The following is a 21,681-nucleotide window of genomic DNA, read 5'->3' as shown; positions in this document are numbered from 1 at the left end:
TATTATTTCTCTCTCTCATGAAATTGCTGCTGTTCAAACACCAATATATGGTACAAACCAGCCTCAGAGATCATAGTAAATAAATTCACACTTAGAAATAGACTCTCCATCTATTAGTACCACATATCATAGTCTCTGAGCACTTTACAAGGGAGAAAGTCTGTCATGCACAATTTCATAGGTCAAGCTTAGCCAAATCAAGGCAATTCCTTCTAAATTAGAACTTTGAAAGTGGGCTGAAATTTGGAGTTCATAGTGGTTCACTACAGTAATTGCTGGTAAAAGTATCCCAAACTGATTTGAGCAAGACAGTTCGAACCTACTTGCATACCAGAATATATTTGGAGAAAGCTTAAATATCAGGGTTAGTGACATTGCTTAGCCTTTTTCTCAGACAAAATCTTAACTGTACAATTCTGAATACAATTCTGCAGACTCAAGGGCATAACTCTTTCTTTACTCATTAGATGTAGCCCTGCAGCAATCTGTTTCTTCCCGATAAAAATCACAGAAACACCAGCATTTGCAATCCAGAGACCCACCACATAGATCACTGCGTATGGTTGTAGAGTTTACTAGAAAATGCATTCTTCCATGATTATTATGCTTCTTCAAACAGAGCTAACAGTTTCTGCATTATAGTGTGAATGAAAAATGTTTCTATATGAAAAGGCAAAAATGCCTGTCAGCATGCAAGGCTTAAATGCTAAAACAAGCGCAGACTCATTTAAAGCAGTAAGTACTTGAGGGTCTAGCCAAGGTCCAACCAAGTCTTTTCACCTGGCAAAACCAGCTTTTCACACGATGGTGGCCACGCAAAGTAACAAACCTCTTAATAGGTCAGAGCTAACACTGATTTATTAACAATTACAATCCTTACTACAACTTTAGGGCACAATTTGACTAACATCTTTAGATGGCCATGCCATTCTAAGCACTGTGCACTCCCATCCTTAGTCCTCGCCCATTCCCCCCATTAACGCCTGACCTTCAAACCAGAACAAGTGTTTGTGCATCCAGCTGATAAATTGGACCAATTCCCACCTTCTTTATTATTAGATTTATTGTTATTGAGCTGGATCTATGCCACAGCTAAGTTAAACCTTCAGTGTGATGAGTGATTGCAGGGCATAAGCATGAGAAGAAAGGAAGGTGCAGAGAGGGATTGCTTAATCCTGAGCCATACCTACAAAAGGTGTGCATGATCGTAATTTCTGTGACTGTAGCATTGGACTGCTGCTTGCAATGAGAACAGAGAGGGTCAGCGTAAAGGGCTGCAAGCACAACACTGAAATGAAAGACAGAGCTTCCTAAAAACTGGACTCACTTGAAATTTGTCTTAACAATAAGTTTCCTGTTGTTCTAGAGACAGTACTATGTGTAAGGTTTCTGAACAAGCATTGCACAAAGAATATGTTTATCTCAGTTTCTAAGTAAAGTAGTCCTACCTGCTCTTGAATTCTGACTACTAGGTCACAGCAGCAGAGTAGTTTCAGGTCCAACTAAATACTCCTGCTAGCAGATACCTGCATTCAGAGTGCACTGGAAAAGTAGCGTAGCTTTCAGATCAGGCAAGTGTGGGTGGAGGCCTTCAGTGAGGTTTTTAAAGTCATCAAGAACTCTCTCTGCTAACTGAACTAAACCCTGAACTAAACACGCCAGTTGTAGAGGTGTTAGTTAAAGACAGGAAAGGATTCAAGAAATCTGAGCAAAGAGGTTTTGCTTGGCTCTTTTTTTTTTTTTTTCCCTAGCTGCAATCTTAATCATTGTACAAACAGTGCTGTATTTCTAAGAATACCATGCGAGAAATCAAATGGTAACATCCAGTGTGACAGGGCTAGCACCAATTTCTGGTAAAAATGTATGAATAACACTTGTGCCTTTATTATGCAGCTAGTAGTATTGCATATATATATTCGTCAGAAACACTGCTTCATCTGTAGCTTTTTAAAAAAAAAAATATATATATATACCAAATAATCAAAGTATATTAGAGTAATCAGAACTCTTTCAAATTCAGCTGGCTTTAGAGCTGCAAAAAATAATTTGTACTGTCAGCAGCTTCACTTCCAAGTTCGCTCTCTAACATAGAAATTGTGCTAAAATAGATTTTACTATTCAAATAATGGGGAGCTTTAGTTATAAAAAAAAAATATGCGCAAACAAAAAAAATGTGAGAAACACATGTGTTATAGGTTGGCCTAGAAACTGGTGATTATCATAGATGTCCTACCACAGGTTATTCTAAATAATGAAATTAGTAAGATGGGGATTCCATGCCTCTGTGCCCTGTATCTGCTTCTTAGCCCACGGAATTCACCTTAGCTGTCCCATCATATTCCCATGCAGACTACCACTGCAATACCACAACTCTTGGTTGTGGTCCATAACTAAAGGTATGGTAAGCAAAGGGAAGAGAAGAAGAACAAGACATGACAGAGAAGGAGAGAGAAAGAAGTAGCAGAGAAAAAGAAAAAGTAATCACCACCAGTGAAGCACAGCAGTTCCTCAGGAAGCATGGTCCAGTCCAGCAGCACTTCTTCAGGCCAGTCCAGCAGTCCTTCCTTAGGAATTGTGGTCCATGGGGTGATGGGCATGCTCCTTGCCTTCTTGGCAAGAACTATTTATAGGGCAAGTTCATGTCCTATTATGATGTGAGGGATGGTCTTGGTGTGAAAGTTCTCAAACTAGGCCATGCACAAAAGTTTCTTCGGAAAAGTTCCAGAATTGGGGCTTGGGCTCCAGGGGTCACTGGCAGTTCAACAGACCCTTGCCAGAATAACCTCTGCCTGAACCTTTTGGGCATGCACACACAGTTGTGGGTGTGTGTTGGGACAGGGCGAGCAGCAATGCCTGCCCTTGCTTCTCTGCTGCAAACTGCCCGGAACATTTCGTTGTGGGGCCGACCCAAAGGAGTGTGGGATGTTAACTAGGAGCACAAAAAAGGCCCCTTAGTCACACACAGCCTTGCACTTAAGACAATGTTTAAGACATAGAAAATACAAGTAAAGAAGTCACACACAACTGGTCATACTAGTAAAGACTAATAGAAGAAAGCATTCAGTACTTCAGCCTTTTCATTGTTCTATGTCACCAGGTCCTACCCCATTTAGCAGGAGACCCATATATTCCCTAGTTGTTCTTTTGCTGCTTATGTACTTCCTGAAGCCTTTCCTGCTGCCTTTCTTGTTGTCTTTCTTGCTTTCTTGTTCCCTTACCAGACTCAGCTCCAGTTGGGCTTTGACTTTCTTAACCCCATTATTGCATGCTCAAGCAGCATCCATGTATTTCTATGGCATGTTATCTGCCACTACTTCCCCCTTCTTAATACTTACTTTTTATGTATACTTACTTTTTATGTTTGAGTTTTGCCAAGAGCAAATTGTTCATCCATACAAGCCTCCTGGCATCTTTGCTTGACTTTCTGTTCATTGGGATGGACTGCTCCCAAGTTTGGAAGAGATGATTCTTGAATATCAACCAGAATATCTTCACTTTTCCCTCCAGAGACTTATTCTATGGGACTCTTTCAAGCAGATTCCTGAAGAGGCTAAATTCTGCTCTCCTGAAGTCCAGAGCTGTGATCTTGCTTTTTGCCCTTCTATCTCCTTTTAGGATCTTGAACTCCAACATTACTGCAGCCAAGGCTGCCTTTGATCTTCACATCCCTGACAAGCCCTCCCTTGTTTTAAAGTATGAGGTCCAGCAGAGCATGTGTTCTCATGGGCTCCTACGCCACTTGTGTCAAGAAGTTGTCATCAATGCTCTCCAGGAAACTCTTCCTTGTTTACTTGTAAGTGCTTGAGGTGACCCTGTTTAAGCTCTGTTTTGTTAGTTTCATTTTTGTCTTCATTTACACCACTCCAGGCCCTTTGCTTGTCAGCCCTGTCCATCGCTCCCTCACAGTGTTGCTGGTAATACTCTTCATCCCACATCACCCTTAGCCTAAAGCCCTTCTCACCAGGTCAGACTTCTTACTGGCAAAGAAACCTTTGCCTCGCTTAGTGACATGGAACCCATCTTACCCAAGCAGGTGCTGAACCTCAGACAGCATCCCATGGTCACAGAAACAAAAACCCTGTTGCCAACACCAGCTGCACAGTCAGCAGAGCTGCACAAGTGGTGGAGTTTGTTTGTTCCTTCCAAACCACAGAAACATGCCCAGAGTATAAAAAATGCTAAGGGTTTAGGGCTTTTTTAATAAATGCATAAAATTCACTTAAAGTCAGCATTTTAAAATGCTACTTTAAGTGATTTTAAATATATATATTTTACTGTGTAGCATATACTTCCACTGATAACACCAATAAAATTTATGTCCTGCTTAAAAGAACAAACTTAGATAAAGAACAGGTACTCAGCTTATATAATACCATTTCCACTTCAAACAGCTTGTTACCTTTGGCAAATCTCTCAGGTCTGAGTGAAAATGATAAAGGAATTCAAAAGCTATGGAAAGGAAGGGAGAACAGGGAGACAACGTACATAATTTCCTTAATGAACACTAGAATTAAACATTCAGTATGCTGTCCTGATCCTAGTAATATAAAATCTATGGCCTAATAGAAAACAGTTTGACAGCTTTAACAGAACTGATCTCATTTACCTGCCCCATCTACACCATAATCTCCTGAATAATGTCAGAGGAGTTACTGAAATATCAGACTAATATGAATGGGACCAGGTTCAGGCTTTGTAATTTCCTTAATTCACCGGGTTATTCGAATGTATCATTTCCAACACAAAAACCTTTGGTATTTGAATTCAAGTTTCTGTATGTTGACTTAAAGGGGCTCTGACCTAATTCTGAAGAATTAGCCTTTGGTAAGAAAACATTTGCAGTGGTTTTATTCATGATTGCTAATGTTCCTGTTGTAGGACTAAATCCACAGCCCCTGCTGAAGAGAGATATTCCTTACTACCTGAAGTGAATTTTAAATGTAAATTATGCTTTCTGGGTGTTGGTTGTCATTTTTTTAAGACAAAGTGAAAAAAAGTTGCAGTAATAACAATAATAAACAAAGCCCACACTTTTAGTAGTGGAAATCTCTAAATATGTATACCTGTCAAGAGCCAAAACTACATTCAGAATTTCTAGTGCCCTCTTCAATTGTCTGTGAAGAAAATTGGTTTAAATCAGTAAACCCGACAGGTTGGTGAATACACCTAACTTGTAACTAAGTCAAGAAAATGCACCAGAGTAAAACAAAAAAATGAACCTAAGAGGATAACCCTACTATAAGTATCAGCTGAAGATGACTTTTAGGTATGTCCCTTAGACTGACATGGACAATGGTGAAGTTGTGTCTTTGCTGAGTCCACACATATATAAAAATGTCACTTTTTATGGCCTGCTGCCCTCTCTAGGAAGGAGATATTCAGACATGTATCATACCTTAGCATCACTTGAAACAAAGACCTTCACCTAAGCTCACTGAAGTTAACAGGTGGCTCTCCATTAACCTTGCAGTGCATTAGGTCAGGCTTTAATGCTCTTACTTTAGCACCTGTCTAATTATGAGCACATGAACATGGTGACTGACATGCAGGGCAAAACCCCTGCACACAAAATTATAATCAAGGCCTAATTGGAGAGCTTTAAATGTTGCAGTCATAATAATAATAATAATAATTAAAAAAAAAACCAGAAAAGATAATCCAGTCCTATCCACTAAATATCTTAAAAGTACAACATTTGCTAGTCTTAAAAAGAAAGAAGTCTAGTCTTAAAAAGAAAGAAAAGAACATTCTTGCATATACATGTTCAAGTATATCATAAACAATGAAAAACTTATAGGCAAACCATGAGGGCCATGGGTAAGGAAATAAGTTGTGTCTCCTACCAGATGGATGTCTCTGGAGGACAGTCACCAAGAGGAGTCACTAGATACATAAACTTAGCTTACATCTAGATTACATGAGTTAAAGTTATAACAAAAGCTTTAAAAGAAAAGGTCTGAATAGTGGTGTGCAACAAATATATTTTCTTGTTCCCTATCGCCTGAAACATCATCACATTGTCAGTCACATTTCTACAAATTCTGCAAGGCCTTTCACCCATATGTTCAAGTACACATTGAATAGGATCTTTTAAGAACATCTTTTCACAGAGAGTGTTTATTAAGAAACAATATAAATAGCATAATAAAAAAGTCATAGTTTGTGGGGGGGAAAAAAGGATTGCAAAGTGAAAAACAGCAGAACAGTGTCAGTGTAAACACAATTGAAGAAAGACAAGGAGAGCTCTGTTGATCATATTACCCCTCCTGCTATAAGCAAACGCTCTCCATGTTGTACAAAAGTGAAAGGAAATAGACTCATGTGCAGTGAGTGGGCGCAATGAAAAGCTGTTAATTTTTGATTGTGGAAGAAAAATTTTGTTTCTTTCATCTCAAAAAGAGATCTAGATTAATATAAAGTGAAGAATCTTAAAATACATTTTCGGTCATTTATAAAGATCCGTATACCTTTCCTCAAAACAGGAATAAAGAAGCTACTAATCACACATTATTTTTGGCCACCATTTTGCCAAAAAAACATTTGTGTATTAGTCTATTTGCCCAAACCTCAAATAAATGTCTGAGTCTCCTTTGAGTCTTTTTGTGTGTTTCTGACAGAATGCATCAAGGCTTCATCTATATGTTCTGCTTTTTTGCTCTTTTCCAAACCCCATGTTATATCAGAAATTTTGCATAATTTGTGGCAAGTTAGTTAACTGTGCAGAGCCTCCTTTGTGTAGCAATCTCAAACAAATTTGCATCTGGTGCAAATTTCTTGCAACTAGATCACATAACCAGATCATTACCTTTGGAAAATACTAAACTGTGTGTACTGTCAGTTTTGCTACAATGATCTGGATGTTCTAGATAGACATAATTCCTACATAGAATCTGTAAATTATCTACTTCTATAGAGTACAAATTTTGAGAAACTAGCTTCCCAGAAACTTGCGGGATAATTTTAATGGAAGAAACTATTTAAAGCACTGTCCTGAATAGAGTTGAATTTTATCCTATACTCAGGCACTTTACAAAATCGGAGTAAAAATTCTTATGACTTCCTCAGAAACCATCTGCCAAGGGTATGAATTATGAAGTGAGAGCGGAAGCACCATGGAAGATGGAGGAGTGGAGGCAGTAGTCACTAGGCCTGGTGCTGGCCCTGGAAGCTGGCCATCCCTTAGCAACCTGTAGAGACCACTGAGAGAAAGACACTTTGGTAGACATGTAGCAACAACTAGAGTAGAGCGGGTGTGACTGCCCGTGGATTGCTACCGGACTGCTGTCCTCCAGCTGAGGTTAGTCCTTCTTAAAATCCCTCCGTAATATTTGAAATATAACTTCAATTAGACCTTAAACACTGTTTTGCATGGCCAGAAATATTGAATATACATTATTTCTGACCACAGGTTAATTAAAGTGTAAGAGATTAAAGCTAGTCATATTGTTTCTTCTTACATGTAATCATCAAACATTTGAATTCTGCAAAACAAAGACAGAAGAAAATAACTTTCATTCACATCAACTTTAGTTACTACTTGTTTTTTAGTAATGACTCAGGAAAGCAAATACCACATATTAAATAACACAGGAATGAAGAGGACATGGTAGATTTTGGAACTGTACATATCTTTCAGTTGAGAAATGGCAGTCAACAAAACTTATCATTTGTTTATAATTATTATTTCTTCACCCTTTCTACTGATCTGAATGAATTTAATTTGTTGCAGACAGAGGTGTTCATTAAGCTTATGTTTCCTACTATTATTTTGCTTTAAAAATAAGAAGAGGAAAAAAAAATCCTTATTGTCTTCATTCTCTCAGCAATGGTTTGGTAAATTCTTTGATGCAAGGAATTAGGGAGCAAAGCCTTAAACTGAAACATTGTCAGGCTCCAGGAGTCCAGAAAAAAATCCAGGAAAAAAAACTATATACCATTAATTCTTTCTAGAACAAGCTGTAATCCAAAATCTGATCTTTAGGAAAGAATGTGAGCTGCCAGCCAGCAGTGCACTTTTACTCAGCAGAGTGCCTAGGCAAATGATTAAGCAAATTCTCCAGTTTAATTAATCTCAGAACATTTTCCTGAGGTCAGAATAAGAATTTGATGAACAGGCTTGGGCTGAAATGCATGCTGATTTACAGTCTGATTACGAATTAGTTTCAAATTTTGCTTTTAGGATTCATTAATAATATCTGATACTGTACTGCAAGACAGAAAATTCTGAATATATGAACTCTTAGCCCTTCACATCTTCATCAATGATGAGATGCAGTCAGCATTGGCTCAAGTGACCTGGGGGGTCCTGTCATATTAGTCCCTTTCCCTGGTTTAAAAGTTTGAATTCTTTATGAGCTAGAAAAAAACGGAGTTAAGTTTATTTGTTTTAAATATCCAGCTTTTTCCTAGCCTAACAAAAGCCGGTATTATTGTCTATTAATCACTTCTTTTATTATCCTTTTTTAAAAAAAGAAGGTGAGAAAGTTGTGGATTACTGTACCTAGGGACAATGACACAGCCAAGAGATATGTTGATAAAAGCAATACAGGAGTACAGAAGTATTTATTAAGATGTCATAAAAATATATGGGTGTATTTAGATTATACACAAGACTTAAATGTCTGTGATATCATACTTTCAGATGATAAAATAACTAACAAATGAAGCAGATATTAAAGTTTACTAAATACTTGCATTTGTCATTTAAGGTTGTAGATTTGCCATGAAAGGTATTGCACATAAATAGTAAGATACATTATAGATCCCTCAGAGTTCTGTTTTACTGTCAGTAAAACTTTTCTACCAGTCTGGAAGAATAAGAGGAATAGCCAGGCTTTTGAGATAGGAATCAGCATGTGCTGAAGTGTGGGGAGTTTGAAAAAACAGCACATAGGAGGAACAAATATCAAACCCTAATGACAGAGAAATTGATAGAGAAACATGAAACCCAATAGCTTAGCCTGTAAAGAAATTTAGCATATACAGGATGAGACTTGTGCTGCAGCTCTGAAAGTGAAAAAGAGGGTTAGTGTTGTAGCCAGGTGTCAGAAGGGGAAAGTTTGCAGTGGCTTTTGAGGACTCCGGTGTCAAGTCATAAAACCAAAGATAAACATGCTGCTCTCAGTAGACGTCATCTACGCCCTGCAGATGTCAGGTCAGCACAATGGAGAGACTGCTTTTATCTTTGTCCTCATAATAATTCTTCAGAAGACCAATGAATTTGCTTCTGAAATCCCCCAAATGCATTTTCCTGCTGAACACTCTTTACACTGTGTTCATTTCTACTGTCGGTTCAAGCAGCATCCCTTCTGCTATTTGTGTGACAATGTGCCAGCCAGCAGGTTCCTCTAAAGATCCTCACACATCTATTCTGTATAAACACTTATTTCAGCCTGATAAAAAATTTCCAGCACAATATCTGGTAACTTTTTCAAGTAATTCTATTTTCTTCTTCCATTGGATTTGAAGAAAGTGCTTTTTTCAAAAAATGGGAAAAAAGCATAACTTTCGGGGTGATTTTTTTTTCTAATGTGAAAAACCCACTGTTACATCCTTAACAGAAAAACATAGCTAGGTTTCTACATTGTACCCCTTTGTGAAATCACACATCCTTTAACATATGAAAATTATCATAAAATGACAGGGGAATAATTTCAGAAGCCTCTTGCCAAATTATGAGCAACATACTCCATAGAGAAACACAAAGAAAAGGTAAACCTCATAAAATACAAAAGGGCAATGCTCTGAAAGTTCTTAGAGTTTATTTTCTACATTTCTTCTCTTTTCTCAACCACAGAAACATTCTTTTTAATTAAATTATCTGCCAGTAGAGAAATACGTGGAACCATAATGCACAAGAACAAATTGCTACTTTAATATTCTACACTATTTATAAGACAGCACAAGGCACAGTTTTGGACTTCTAAATACTGGCAAACCAAATAATTTTCATTTCTTAGGTATATTAAATTCATCATCACATCCTGAGATAATTTTGCTTAGCAATATACCAGGTCAGATTTCCATTTACATTTATATCCATTTGAAAAACCTCTGCTCTGCCAGAATGGTTTAAAATGACCTTGTCAAAAGAAAGTACAGTCCATATTGTTTTTTAAAAAGCTAATTATTAAAAAAATGCATTGATTATACAGCAAAGTACACTGCATGACACAGAACCTCAGCTGGCTGATATTGTTGTAGTTTCATTTACAGCAGTCAAGTTATGTGGGTTTCCCTCAGCTGGGGATCTAGTCATGCATATTTTCTGTAATTAGAAGATATATATTTTAAGCATTAACACACAAAGCTCTGCTGTGTATATTGGGCAAATATTTCCATACTTCAACTAACTGTGGAAACTATGGGTTTTGAAGCTAAACATACCAACTACACCCAAACTATATCCATATCCTCCTTTTAATTTTGCAGATCCATTGTCTTGGAGATAATCCAGGTCTATATCATTGCATCTGAACACAGACTATTATAAGACTATACATAATTTATATAGATGAGCACTAATTATTATGAAAAGACTCACATAGCTAAAGCTTATTTTTTCAATACCAGACCTGATTTTTCACTGTCACCTGTGAGGATGTAATTATACCTTGTACAGAGAGTGAACAGCTCCATCTCCCTCTAGATTCTGGACGTAGGTCTCAAGAAGAATTTACATAGTTCATAGCCTTGGGACAGAGAGTATAACACATTTCACGCCAGCAACATTTCCTGTCAGCAATGGCAGATGAAAATGGGATTTAAGTTTTTTAAATTAAAAAGCTTGTGTTATTAAAATCAGCTATAATCAGTTGGGATTGAACGCCCAATTGTGCTTTCATTTGCTGTGGTGAAACATCAGAGTTATCCCATTGTGCTCTGTGGAATTACTGTAGGGTTTTATTCTCACAAATGAGAACAGAATTTCACTCTTAATCCTGTCTTTGAACCTAAGTGATTACAGCTTGAATTGCCTCTATGAATGAGACAAAGTGCATGTCCCCATTTAACATATTCTACAGGTTTCACAGAATCATTTTCTGTGTGCCTACACTGATTTTACAGGATTTTAACATCGACCAAAAGCGAGATTAAAAGAAAAATAATAATAATTCCCCAGATCAGAATGCCCTAATTTTATGCTGGGACGGGTGTCCTCTGTTGTGACAGCTTTCCTGCAGTTCATGTTGTTTCTAATGGTCTTAGATGGACACTCCCAAACACAACTTCTTTGAAAAATATCAATAAATGTATCTTTGTGGTAAATGTATCTTTGTGTACAAAGAAAACAGAACAAAAGACAACTGATGAAAACCATACATAGTAGCAGGTCCAACTACATCTTATAATAAGATTCAGACATAACTGCTGTGAACATTAAAGCACTAAAAGGGGCAAAAATGCACAGCGTATAATTTCAAAGGGACAACAATCAAAGTTCCTTGTAAAAAAGCAGAAAAACATTCCCCATTTCATACTTGTTATGTAATTGTGTTTGTCCTTGGACACGCTTCGCCTGTGATCACACTTCTAGCAGGTTGGTGTAGAATTTTTATTACTTCTTTATATTTTGTCGTCATCTTCATTATTTATTTTTTTAAATGCGACTGGGCTTGCCTGCTTCAAAGAGGTTTTTGAAACATCTGTGTGCATGGTGGACATAGCTATGGTCTCATAATCCTCCTCACGGGAGCGGAAATGACAAAAATGAAATAAAAACTGCAAGTCCCTTTGGAAGTTCTTATTGAGAAACCCATAAAAGATAGGGTTCACACAGGTAGAGATCATGGCGGTGAGGTGGCAAATCAGGAACAAAAGGTTGTGGCTGCAGGTAGCAACAGGCAGAATCTCATGATTCCAATCAAACACAATATTGAAGATCGTGAGAGGCAGCCAGCAAACTGCAAATGCGACCACTATTGAGATCAGCATGATGTTGATCCTTTTGGTTTCAGAGGATCTGTACTTACTGTCCCTCATCTTGTCCATCATGTTGTTCCTTTTTTTTAATCGTATGTATATCTGCAGGAAATTCAACAAAGAGAAACGTGGGAAAATTTAACCTACAAGCATCATTTTTGTAAGGATAAGCAAACATCAGACAGAAAGAAGTACATACCACAAGGTGATTCTTTCTTACCTTTAAGTAGCACACAAATATAAAACAAAGTGGTCCAAGGTACTGAATCACCAATAGCGTTGTGGTATAAGAAAGCCTGGCAGAGTCCAATGGAAACAGGTCCAAACACACATATTTGTCCTTATATTCATCAAATGTTATGTTTCTGAAAGGTTCATCTGTTAACACATGGTAGATCAGGAACGGCAGAGAGGAAGCTGCAGCTAAAATCCATATGGCAGCAATCCCCAGGTAGGCATGTCTGTTGTTCGGCCTCCAGCCACGGGGATTGATGATCAGCTGATGGCGTTCGATGGCAATGAGGACTAAAGAAAAGACCGAGACGGTGATTGAGGCACACTGCACGAAAGGATTCAATTTGCACATGGCCTCCCCAAAAATCCAATGGTCCATTAAAGTATACACAAAGGTAAAGGGAAGACACATGATGGTCACTAGAAGATCAGAGAAGGAGAGGTTGACAATGAGGATGTTGGTAACATTGCGCATCTCCTTTTGTTTTAAAATAATGACAATCAAGGCCAGATTGCCAGAGACTCCCAGAATTATCACAGTTCCGTAAGCCAAGGCCAAAGTGAAGACCATGGCCAAAGGCACATGGCAATCCTCATCCTCAAACTGCAACACCTGCGAGTTCTTCTCTGAAAAATTCAAGTGACTGGAAATATTTCCCAGAGGAGCAAGATTTGAAGTATTCATGTTGTTTCCAACCCTCTCTAAGTCGTTCACAGTTGCTGACGCCACTTTCATCCAAACCTCCCCTGGGCTTCAAAACGGGCCCATCATCTGGTCAGGAGACCCGAGGCCAAAGCTGCTCCGCATCTCCCTCGCACCACCTGGGGAGAAGGGAAGGAGCAGGGTCGGTCACCCCCAAGCATGTCACCCCCTCATCCCAATCCCCTGGAGCAGAGCGGCAGTGCAGCCGGGTCCCACGGTCAGGACTTCACACCCCACACCCATCTGGTCCAAGACAGAATGGGGGCTGTGGTACGGGGTAAGAAGGGCAGAAGGCAGGGTCAAAATGCAGGTTTGCAAGCAGGGCCCATGACCCCTTCCCTACTCTTTCCCGGCAGCACAAATTACATGAAATAACAACCCGAGAAGCAGTTTCAGACTTCCATGGGCATCCTTGATGTTTTACGTCCATTTTTTACAAGTTTAATCTGCAAAGGTCTCCTTTCTCAAGCTGCTCTGAGGAATTCTATCCAGGCATCGCATAACGAGGGGGTGGGGGACCCATTGGACTAATGCAAGGGGTGGAAAAATTACTCCAAAAATTGCTGCATTCTTTTTTACCTAATACATACACTTGATGTTGAGCGGCTGAGTGCACACAGCATCACTGGCACTGAGTCAAAGGCAAATCAGGAACTCTGAACACCTGAATCTCAGCTAGTAGGGCTGTATAGCAAAGAAAGAACAAAACAAAATGAAAGACAAAAAATAGCAAAAATTAAAACACTGCAGAAAATTTCTTTACCCTTTCAACACAAGCAGGCATGCCTAAATAACCATCCCTTTGCAAGGCCTTGGATTTTAAAATCAGAGAAACTCAGGCATATGTGTTCAGGAGGAATAAAACCTAAAATTAAAAAAAAAAAAAAAAAGAAAGAAAGAAATCAAAGAATCTGACACACCTTTACTGCAACCCACTATTAGTGGCAGCTGCCCTGAATCTGGAACTTTCCCTCTGCCCACTCTCCCATGAGCTAAATTTATTGCTCACTTAACCTTAGGTTATGGTAATGAAAGTAATGCCACTTAAAATTCACACAAGTGGGTTTCAAACCCAGCTCCACATGGCACTTATCACAAAAGCTGTGAAAACATAGCCCACTAAAATGTACTTCATTAAAAGTTACCCTCTGAAGGGGTTTAGCATTTGGTCTTAAATGATACTTGATATAAATCTCAATGCCATCTAAGTCTCCAGTTCAGAATTACCTTTGTCTCTTACTGGTGGCAGACACTCTTTTAAGCAGCTGTGTGCTGGGGATGGAAGCTGCGGCTGCCTCCTCTCTGGGGCAGAGCCAGCGAGCTGGGGATGCACTAGCAGCTCTGGCTCCTCCTGAGGGTCACCAAAAGAATGACCGTGTCAACACTTTTCACTGGCATCACAAGCTCACCTCAGCTGGCTCTGCCAGCTCTTCATAACCACCACATAGCTACATGAAACCATTACAGGTGATGCTGGGTGTCTCTGAATTAGATTTTATCATCAAAGTTAATACCAGCAGCTTCAGAGAAATGCATCCCTGCTTGAGGTTTGGCTACTCTGATTTTCAAGCTAGCTAGGCATGTACTTGGGCATTATCTCTGTTTCCACTACTAACCAAATTTATTAGGTCTCCCTAGTCTACGTGGTCTGATTTAGGGGCCAATAAAGAACACCCATCCCTCCCAGGTCCTCTTGAAGCATTGCCTTCAGCCACAGCCAGAAGTAGGTGCCCAAAAAGGGCAAGTGTGTGGGTGACAGAGTCAGGACCCTTAAATCCAACAACATGAATTTAGCCCAGCCCACAAATCAATGTCTGAATTTAATCACGAGCCAGTGGATAAGGAGCCATGTCCTACAAGGAGAGAACTGGGCAGATTTTCTGACCAGCTGAGACCAAACTGCAACTAGCAATGACGTGGCCTAGGTTTCAGGCTCTTCTTTTTTATTTTCCCTTCGCCAAGCTCTGCTCTTGTTTATTTATTAAATATCAAACTCAAAATCAGAAAATGCCACTGCTCCTTCTTCCCTTGCCTGTCCCCATAGCAAAGATGTAGCCTAAGAGCATGGCTAGGAATCAGTTCAGAAACACAGCAAACGCAGCACTGCTAGCAAGTGACAAGGAGTCCTTCCTCCCTGCCCACCTGTCCAAAATGGACCAGACAACAGGAGGGGATGAAGTTGCATCTCCTGAACAGCTTCACTGTTCTGTATCCCCAATCCCACCAGCTCCCAAGCCAGGAGGGAGATCCCTCCCCATCCTGGGTGCTGGCATGGGGTGGCAAATGCCCACAGTTCTGAGAACCCCACCAGGTGATTGCAGAGTCTCCATCACCACACATACCTCTGTGACTGTCCAGGAGGATTTTGGTCAAAAGTTTAGCACCAACAGGCAGGGTAAAATTACGTTCTGGAATAAAATAACTACTGGAATTCTTCAAAAAGAAGCACAAAATGCTGTCAGCCCAAGCCAATGGTTCAGCTAGCCACTCCAAGCTCAACCTAGAGCCTACCCCTTCCTGGGATTTTGTCATCTGTACCTGAGAGAGCAAGCAAACACCAGCCTAACCAGCACACAACTACCCACAGTTGTGGGAAAGCAACCACAGGAGAAACTCACCTTGTAAATGCTCTCTCCGTCTTTGGTGTGTTCAGGGTTTGGCTCAGGAGGCTGAACGGAGAAGAAGGAGTAGGAAAACGATCCTCTGGTATTCCTCTAGTTGAGATCCTAAAGATTTGTCAGGAAGGTTGGAGACTCCCCCTTAAAGCCAAACTCCACCTTATCCCAGTATCACATGATGGTGCTCTGGTGAGTAGATCCTGAAAATCTCACTGCAAGCACATCACCTTTAAATTATACATCTGGGGGTGGGTTGCCTAGTAATTCCAAAATAAATGCAATTAAATATTGAAACAAAGGAGGAGAAGGGAGAGTACAGGGAAGAGCTCACTGAGGAGCCAATTCCAAATCGCTTGTCTGGCTGTTTCAGCATTTTGTCTGCGAGTTATTGCCATCTTGTGGTCAAACTAAAGATAGAAATAGAAGCTTTGTTGGAAAGTGGACGAGGAAACAATTTTAAGTATATGGAGCCAGTTATAAAGTTTGGATTTGGGTTTATTTAAACCAGTATAAGTAGCTTCTGGTCTGTGTCATGAAGAGTGATAACTGGATTAATAGGAATTGTCAAGTTGCTGTTCTTGCTATGTTTTTAATTCAGCTAGAAGCAATAAGAAACTATTTCAAATATGGATCAAGTCAATAAATTGTCAAACCTCATAAATACAGCTGTCACTGTGACCATTGTGGGTATTTTTCTGATTCATCTCAACCAAGTGGTTCACCATCCTGTATGACCTGTGGAAAAAGAAAGGCATTTCTGCAGGTTCATACAGAGCAGTGGGATATTCCAGGGAGCTGGACGGAAAATGGACCCCTGAAAATAAAGAACAGATCTCCATATGAGATGCAAAGCTGGAAAGGCGGTGGCTGTTGCCTTGGTCAGCTCTTCTGCTTCTTTGGAAAACTCAAGTTTCCAGCAACCAGATTTTTTTTAATGCAGCCTGCATAAATAGCTCTGCAAACTACTACGAGCTATACGAGGATAGTTTATTGTTTACTGCACAAATTCATGAAAAGCAAAATCGAAAATGTCTCCATCTGACCAGAGCAAAGGTGGATACACTCAGGCAGAGATCTAAGCTGAAGATCCCTTAAGGAGCATATTTCCATCCAAAGCTGTGACACACTATAACATTCATTCCTATGGATGTGGAATGATCCCTTCATATAGCAGGGAAAGAGAATTATTGCCCAATAATTTTTAAGGACAATGGATGTCCTTAGGACATGCCCCCTCCCCCCTAGGGAGGGGAAAATTTTTTTCTATGCCGAGATGAAGCCCTGTAATGCTCTTAACCTTATGGGTGAGGTCGCTATTTTAAACATTAAAATAAACATTCTGTGATACTGAATTGTAGTACTCTGCCAACACAGCAGAGACACATTTTTAGGGTCAGATCAGAATAAGAGGCTTGGGTTTACACGACAAGGTTTTGCTAGCAAGGAAGCTGCTTGGGGTGTCTTCCATAAGAAGACATCAGGAGTTGCCCCCATGTCTCAGAATCACAGAACCACTAGGTTGGAAAAGACCTCCAGGATCATCGAGTCCAACCATTCCTATCAAACACTAAACCATGCCCCTCAGCATCTCAATCACCCATCTTTTAAATACCTCCCTGGGCAGCCTGTTACAGCGCCCAATGACCCTTTCTGTGAAAAATTTCTTTCTGATGTCCAGCCTGAACCCCTCCTGGCAGAGCTTGAGGCCACTGCCCCTTTTCCTGTCCCCTGTCACTTGGGAGAAGAGGCCAGCACCCTCCTCTCTACAACCTGCTTTCAGGTAGTTGTAGAGAGTAATAAGGTCTCCCCTCAGCCTCCTCTTCTCCAGGTTAAACAATCCCAGTTCCCTCAGCTGCTCCTCATAAGAGTTGTTCTCCAGCCCCCTCACCAGCTTCGTTGCTCTTCTCTGGACACGCTCCAGAGCCTCAACATCCTTCTTGTGGTGAGGGGCCCAGAACTGAACACAGGATTTGAGGTGCAGCCTCACCAGTGCTGAGTACAGAGGGAGAATAACCTCCCTTGACCTGCTGGTCACACCGTTTCTGATACAAGCCAAGATGCCATTGGCCTTCTTGGCCACCTGGACACAGTGCTGGCTGATGTTCAGTCGGCTGTCAACCAACACCCCCAAGTCCTTCTCCTCCATGCAGCTTTCTTGCCAGACTTCTCCTAGTCTGTAGCACTGCATAGGGTTGTTGTGGCCCAAGTGCAGGACCCGGCATTTGGCCTTGTTAAACCTCATGCCATTGGACTTGGCCCAGCGGTCCAGCCTGTCCAGATCCCTTTGCAGAGCCTCCCTACCCTCCAGCAGATCCACACTTCCACCCAGCTTAGTGTCATCTGCAAACTTGCTGAGGGTACACTCAATGCCTTCATTCAGGTCATCGACAAAGACATTGAACAGGGCTGGACCCAGTACCGAGCCCTGGGGAACCCCACTTGTAACTGGCCTCCAGCTGGAGTTAACTCCATTGACCACCACTCTCTGGGCCCGGCCATCCAACCAGTTTTCAACCCAGGAGACTGTGCGCCTGTCCAGGCCAGAGGCTGACAGTTTCTGAAGCAGAATGCTGTGAGAAACTGTGTCAAAGGCTTTACTGAAGTCCAAGAAGACTACATCCACAGCCTTTCCCCCATCCAGTAGTCGAGTCACTTTGTCATAGAAGGCGATCAGGTTAGTTTGGCAAGATCTGCCTTTCATGAACCCATGTTGACTGGGCCTGATCACCTGGTTCTCTTGCATGTGCTTCATGATAGCACTCGTGATTACGTGTTCCATGACTTTCCTGGCACTGAGGTCAGACTGACAGGCCTGTAGTTCCCCAGATCCTCCCTGCAACCCTTCTTGTAGATGGGCACAACATCAGCCAGCCTCCAGTCCAGTGGAACTTCCCCTGTCAGCCAGGACCGCTGGAAGATGATGGGAAGTGGTTTGGCAAGCACGTCTGCCAGCTCCCTCAATACTCTTGGGTGGATCCCACCCAGCCCCATAGACTTGTGAATGTCTTATTGGGCAAGTAAGTCTCTAACCACCTCCTCTTGGAACATGGGAGCTTTGTTCTGCTCCTCTAACTCCTGGGTATGTACGCAGGGGTAACAACTTTCCTTACTACTAAGGACTGACGCAAAGAAAGCTGAACCCATCTGTGCTGTTGCTGGTGCCCCTGTGATAATGTATTTAAGAAAGGCTAAAAAATACTGCATATCAGTTCTGAGAGACGAGTGAGAAAAAATGTGAATCAGCTCTTCAGACACCAAAGCCAGTGAAGAAAGAGGAGGTGCTCCAGGCACCAGAGCAGAAGTTCCCATGCAGCCCATGGTGAGGGCCACAGTGACACAGGTTGTCCCTCTGCAATCCACGAAGCACCGTAGGAGAGCAGATATCCACACTGCAGCCTGTGTAGGAGAACACTTGCAGGAACACATTTTCTAACAGGAACTGTAGCCCATGGAAGGGACTCATGCTGGAGCAGTTCATGAAGAACTGCAGCTCATGGGAAAGGCCCACTTTAGAGCAGTTTGTGAAGGACTATATTCCATGGGAGGGACTCCATACTGTAGCAGGCAAACAGCATGAGGTGGAAGGAGCAATAGAGTTAATGTGTGATGAACAGACCACAAGCCCCATTCCCTGTTCCCCCTGTGCTCCCAGGGTAGTGGGAGTGTAGAAGAGTCAGGAGGAATGAGTGAGGTTGAGCCTGGGAAGAAAGAGGTACAGCAGTGTTACTTCTGTCTTTGTTTCTCACCATCCTACTCTATTATTAATGGGCTAACCCATTAATACAGAGGCATTAATCTGGTGTCCTAGCAAAATCCAAATAGAGAAATACCATTGTTTCTGCCACAGAAATTTCCAAAGTTTCAGATAGGTATGATCTTCTTTTCCTCCATTTTGTCATTAGTCATGAGGATCTCCACTTCAACAGTAAACAAAGTAATTCATAATATATGTTTTAATGGTTAGTGTACACAAAAATTTCAAACATGGTATAAACACAGGCAAAGCAAAGCACACAATACTTCTTTTACAGTAAGGAAATATAATAATTACCTATAAGAGTTTCAGGGTAAATCCTACATGTCACTAAGTGACGTTAATACCCAATGATGGCAACAAATATTCATATTCACACGACAGACGGATGCAAGGTCAGGTTTTAAATAATGCAGTGGAGCTATGCAAAAGTCTGCCTCAGTTACTGAGTCTTTCAAACATGCATGCTCTATATACATATATATATATGTATATATATATGTGTATATATATATATATGCACACAGACTATGACCTGAGTCTTATACAAGCTTCCTGCTCTGGCATACTGTGGTGTGCCCAGCTTCGATGACTGAATCTGTTGGAGCTATATCAATCTTTTCTGAAGCACTTTACATACATGTAAGCTCTAGAACACACTAATAAATAATCACTCTAATAAGCAGACAGGCTCTTTTCAAACTCCATTATAGCTGTAAAAAATACATGTTGTGCAGTAAATGCCACATAGCACCATGAATGTTCTGTAGGAAACTTAGGCTTTAGTAGCTTCTAGCTATTCTGTGCATCTCCATTCTCAACAGCAAGCTGAGTGTCTTGAACTGGAGCAACAATCTCACAAAAATGTCAAATGCTTCCTCGGTACCTCTTATTCCATTGATAACCACCGTCGGGACACGAGAACACTGGGGTAGCAAGACTGCTATTGAGCTAAAGATAATCCTCTTCCAGGGACTAAATTTTTTCAGTGCGTCAAATGCACCCTGGAGAGGAAGACTGTGCTTGTTTGTGTGTGTATATTTATTTGTGTGAAGGCATGACATTGCAAAAGGAGAATAAGTACAACAAATAGAACACAAGTATCTCAACTAAGGAAACATAACAGCTTGAGTAAAAGAATACAGAATTTCTTTGAAGCAAAAGCATTGAGAAAGGAACAAGATGTTTTTAAGAAACATATGGAAAAAATATGCCAAGATATAAAAAAAATGCCCCTTAAAATTCTCTCTTACTTTAACTCTAAAAAATGGAAAAGAAAAGGTGTCATCAAATGAGTCTGTCACTTTCATTACAATGTACTGTCATGTGTTCAGGCAATGCAATCTCTCCGTAAAACTTAAAATCCACCAAGTGAAAGAACACCACCCAAGTAATTTGTGGTTTCCACTGTATATATAATAAAGCAAACTGAAGTCACAGCTACGGAAATGAATGGAAACATTCTTTGAAGGTTTCTTAAACTTTTTTTTTTTTCATTTTCTAGTAATGAACATCAGCACCATTGAAATACTTGCATTTCACACTACACTATTCACAGGTAAGGGAATTCATGCTCCTTGAGGCAAAAGTCTCTCATTGGTAGACTAAGTAGCTGTTTTGCTGTTGAGCACGATGAGAATAACAGCAAGCTTTCTGTTTGGCTGAGAGCATGTTTATTCTGCAACGACTGCGACTGACATTCGTTTGACTGCTAATGTCACAAACCCAAAGAAGCTGTGTGAATAATTATGTGGTAAATCTCTGCTAAAAGTGTCTTGCTGCTGCAGTTCCATTTTCAACAATACAGCCAATCTCACTAGTGTAATGCTATCCTGATCCTGTGCAATGTCACTTAAAAGACTGCTCAGGATATAACTTGAGTTATGTCCCCCTGAGCTAAAATACTAAGTCATATTTTTCTGCTATGGATACCCCACTCTGTCCATTGAGGGTTCAAACTCATGTATACTCATAAACAAGCTTTCATCTGGCTTCAGATGAAGCAGAAACAGCCCTGTGCTTCAGCATGACCATCCAGAAAGCGCATTAATAGTTCATGTGTATAACACCAGCCAGCAAATGTGATGACACCCGTTAGGCAGCAAAACTGATTAATTACATGATGACCCTTGGAAGTATTTTGTTAGCTAACCATCAGATGTCCTGCCTTTCATCGCAGACATCTCAACCACTGCAACCCTTCCAGCAGTCCAAGACTTGCTGCCTTCATGCCAGCTGCTTTATATGAAGCAAGAATCTGTGGAAGGGATGGACCAAACATATATCTGCAAAGCCAGACCCAAGTGTTATTTTTAATAGTATTTTGTAATAGTATTTTAATATTTTGGGGAGTGGTGAATGATTGGGCAAATGCAAGTGGAGCACAGGGAGCCTCCAGGTGGAAGTGATGTGCCAATCCATCTCATCCTTTCAAGATAGTTCTCCTGTTA

At 40.6% G+C, this 21,681-nt stretch overlaps 1 protein-coding gene across 4 annotated transcripts; it reads right to left on the bottom strand.

Annotated features, from left to right (window-relative positions):
- Positions 1–5,796: 5,796 nt before the first annotated feature.
- NPY1R (neuropeptide Y receptor Y1) lies at positions 5,797–15,815 on the bottom strand. 4 transcript variants are annotated; one of them, XM_054066366.1, is made up of 5 exons: positions 15,478–15,815; positions 14,087–14,210; positions 13,439–13,543; positions 12,143–12,978; positions 5,797–12,024 (listed from the first exon to the last, which is right to left on the bottom strand). In XM_054066366.1, the coding sequence occupies exons 4-5, from the start codon at positions 12,890–12,892 to the stop codon at positions 11,566–11,568; spliced, it is 1,209 nt and encodes a 402-aa protein (XP_053922341.1). In that variant the 5' UTR covers positions 12,893–12,978; positions 13,439–13,543; positions 14,087–14,210; positions 15,478–15,815; the 3' UTR covers positions 5,797–11,565. The 4 variants fall into 4 exon arrangements, with proteins under 4 accessions (XP_053922341.1, XP_053922340.1, XP_053922342.1 ...); XM_054066365.1 differs by having other exon boundaries at positions 13,450–13,543; XM_054066367.1 differs by lacking the exon at positions 14,087–14,210.
- Between the last annotated feature and the right edge of the window lie 5,866 nt (positions 15,816–21,681).

This window comes from Cuculus canorus, chromosome 4, assembly GCF_017976375.1.
Source record: "Cuculus canorus isolate bCucCan1 chromosome 4, bCucCan1.pri, whole genome shotgun sequence".
Taxonomy (NCBI): domain Eukaryota; kingdom Metazoa; phylum Chordata; class Aves; order Cuculiformes; family Cuculidae; genus Cuculus; species Cuculus canorus.
Note: the sequence above shows the minus strand (reverse complement) of the source record. Positions and strands in the feature narration are given on the sequence as shown.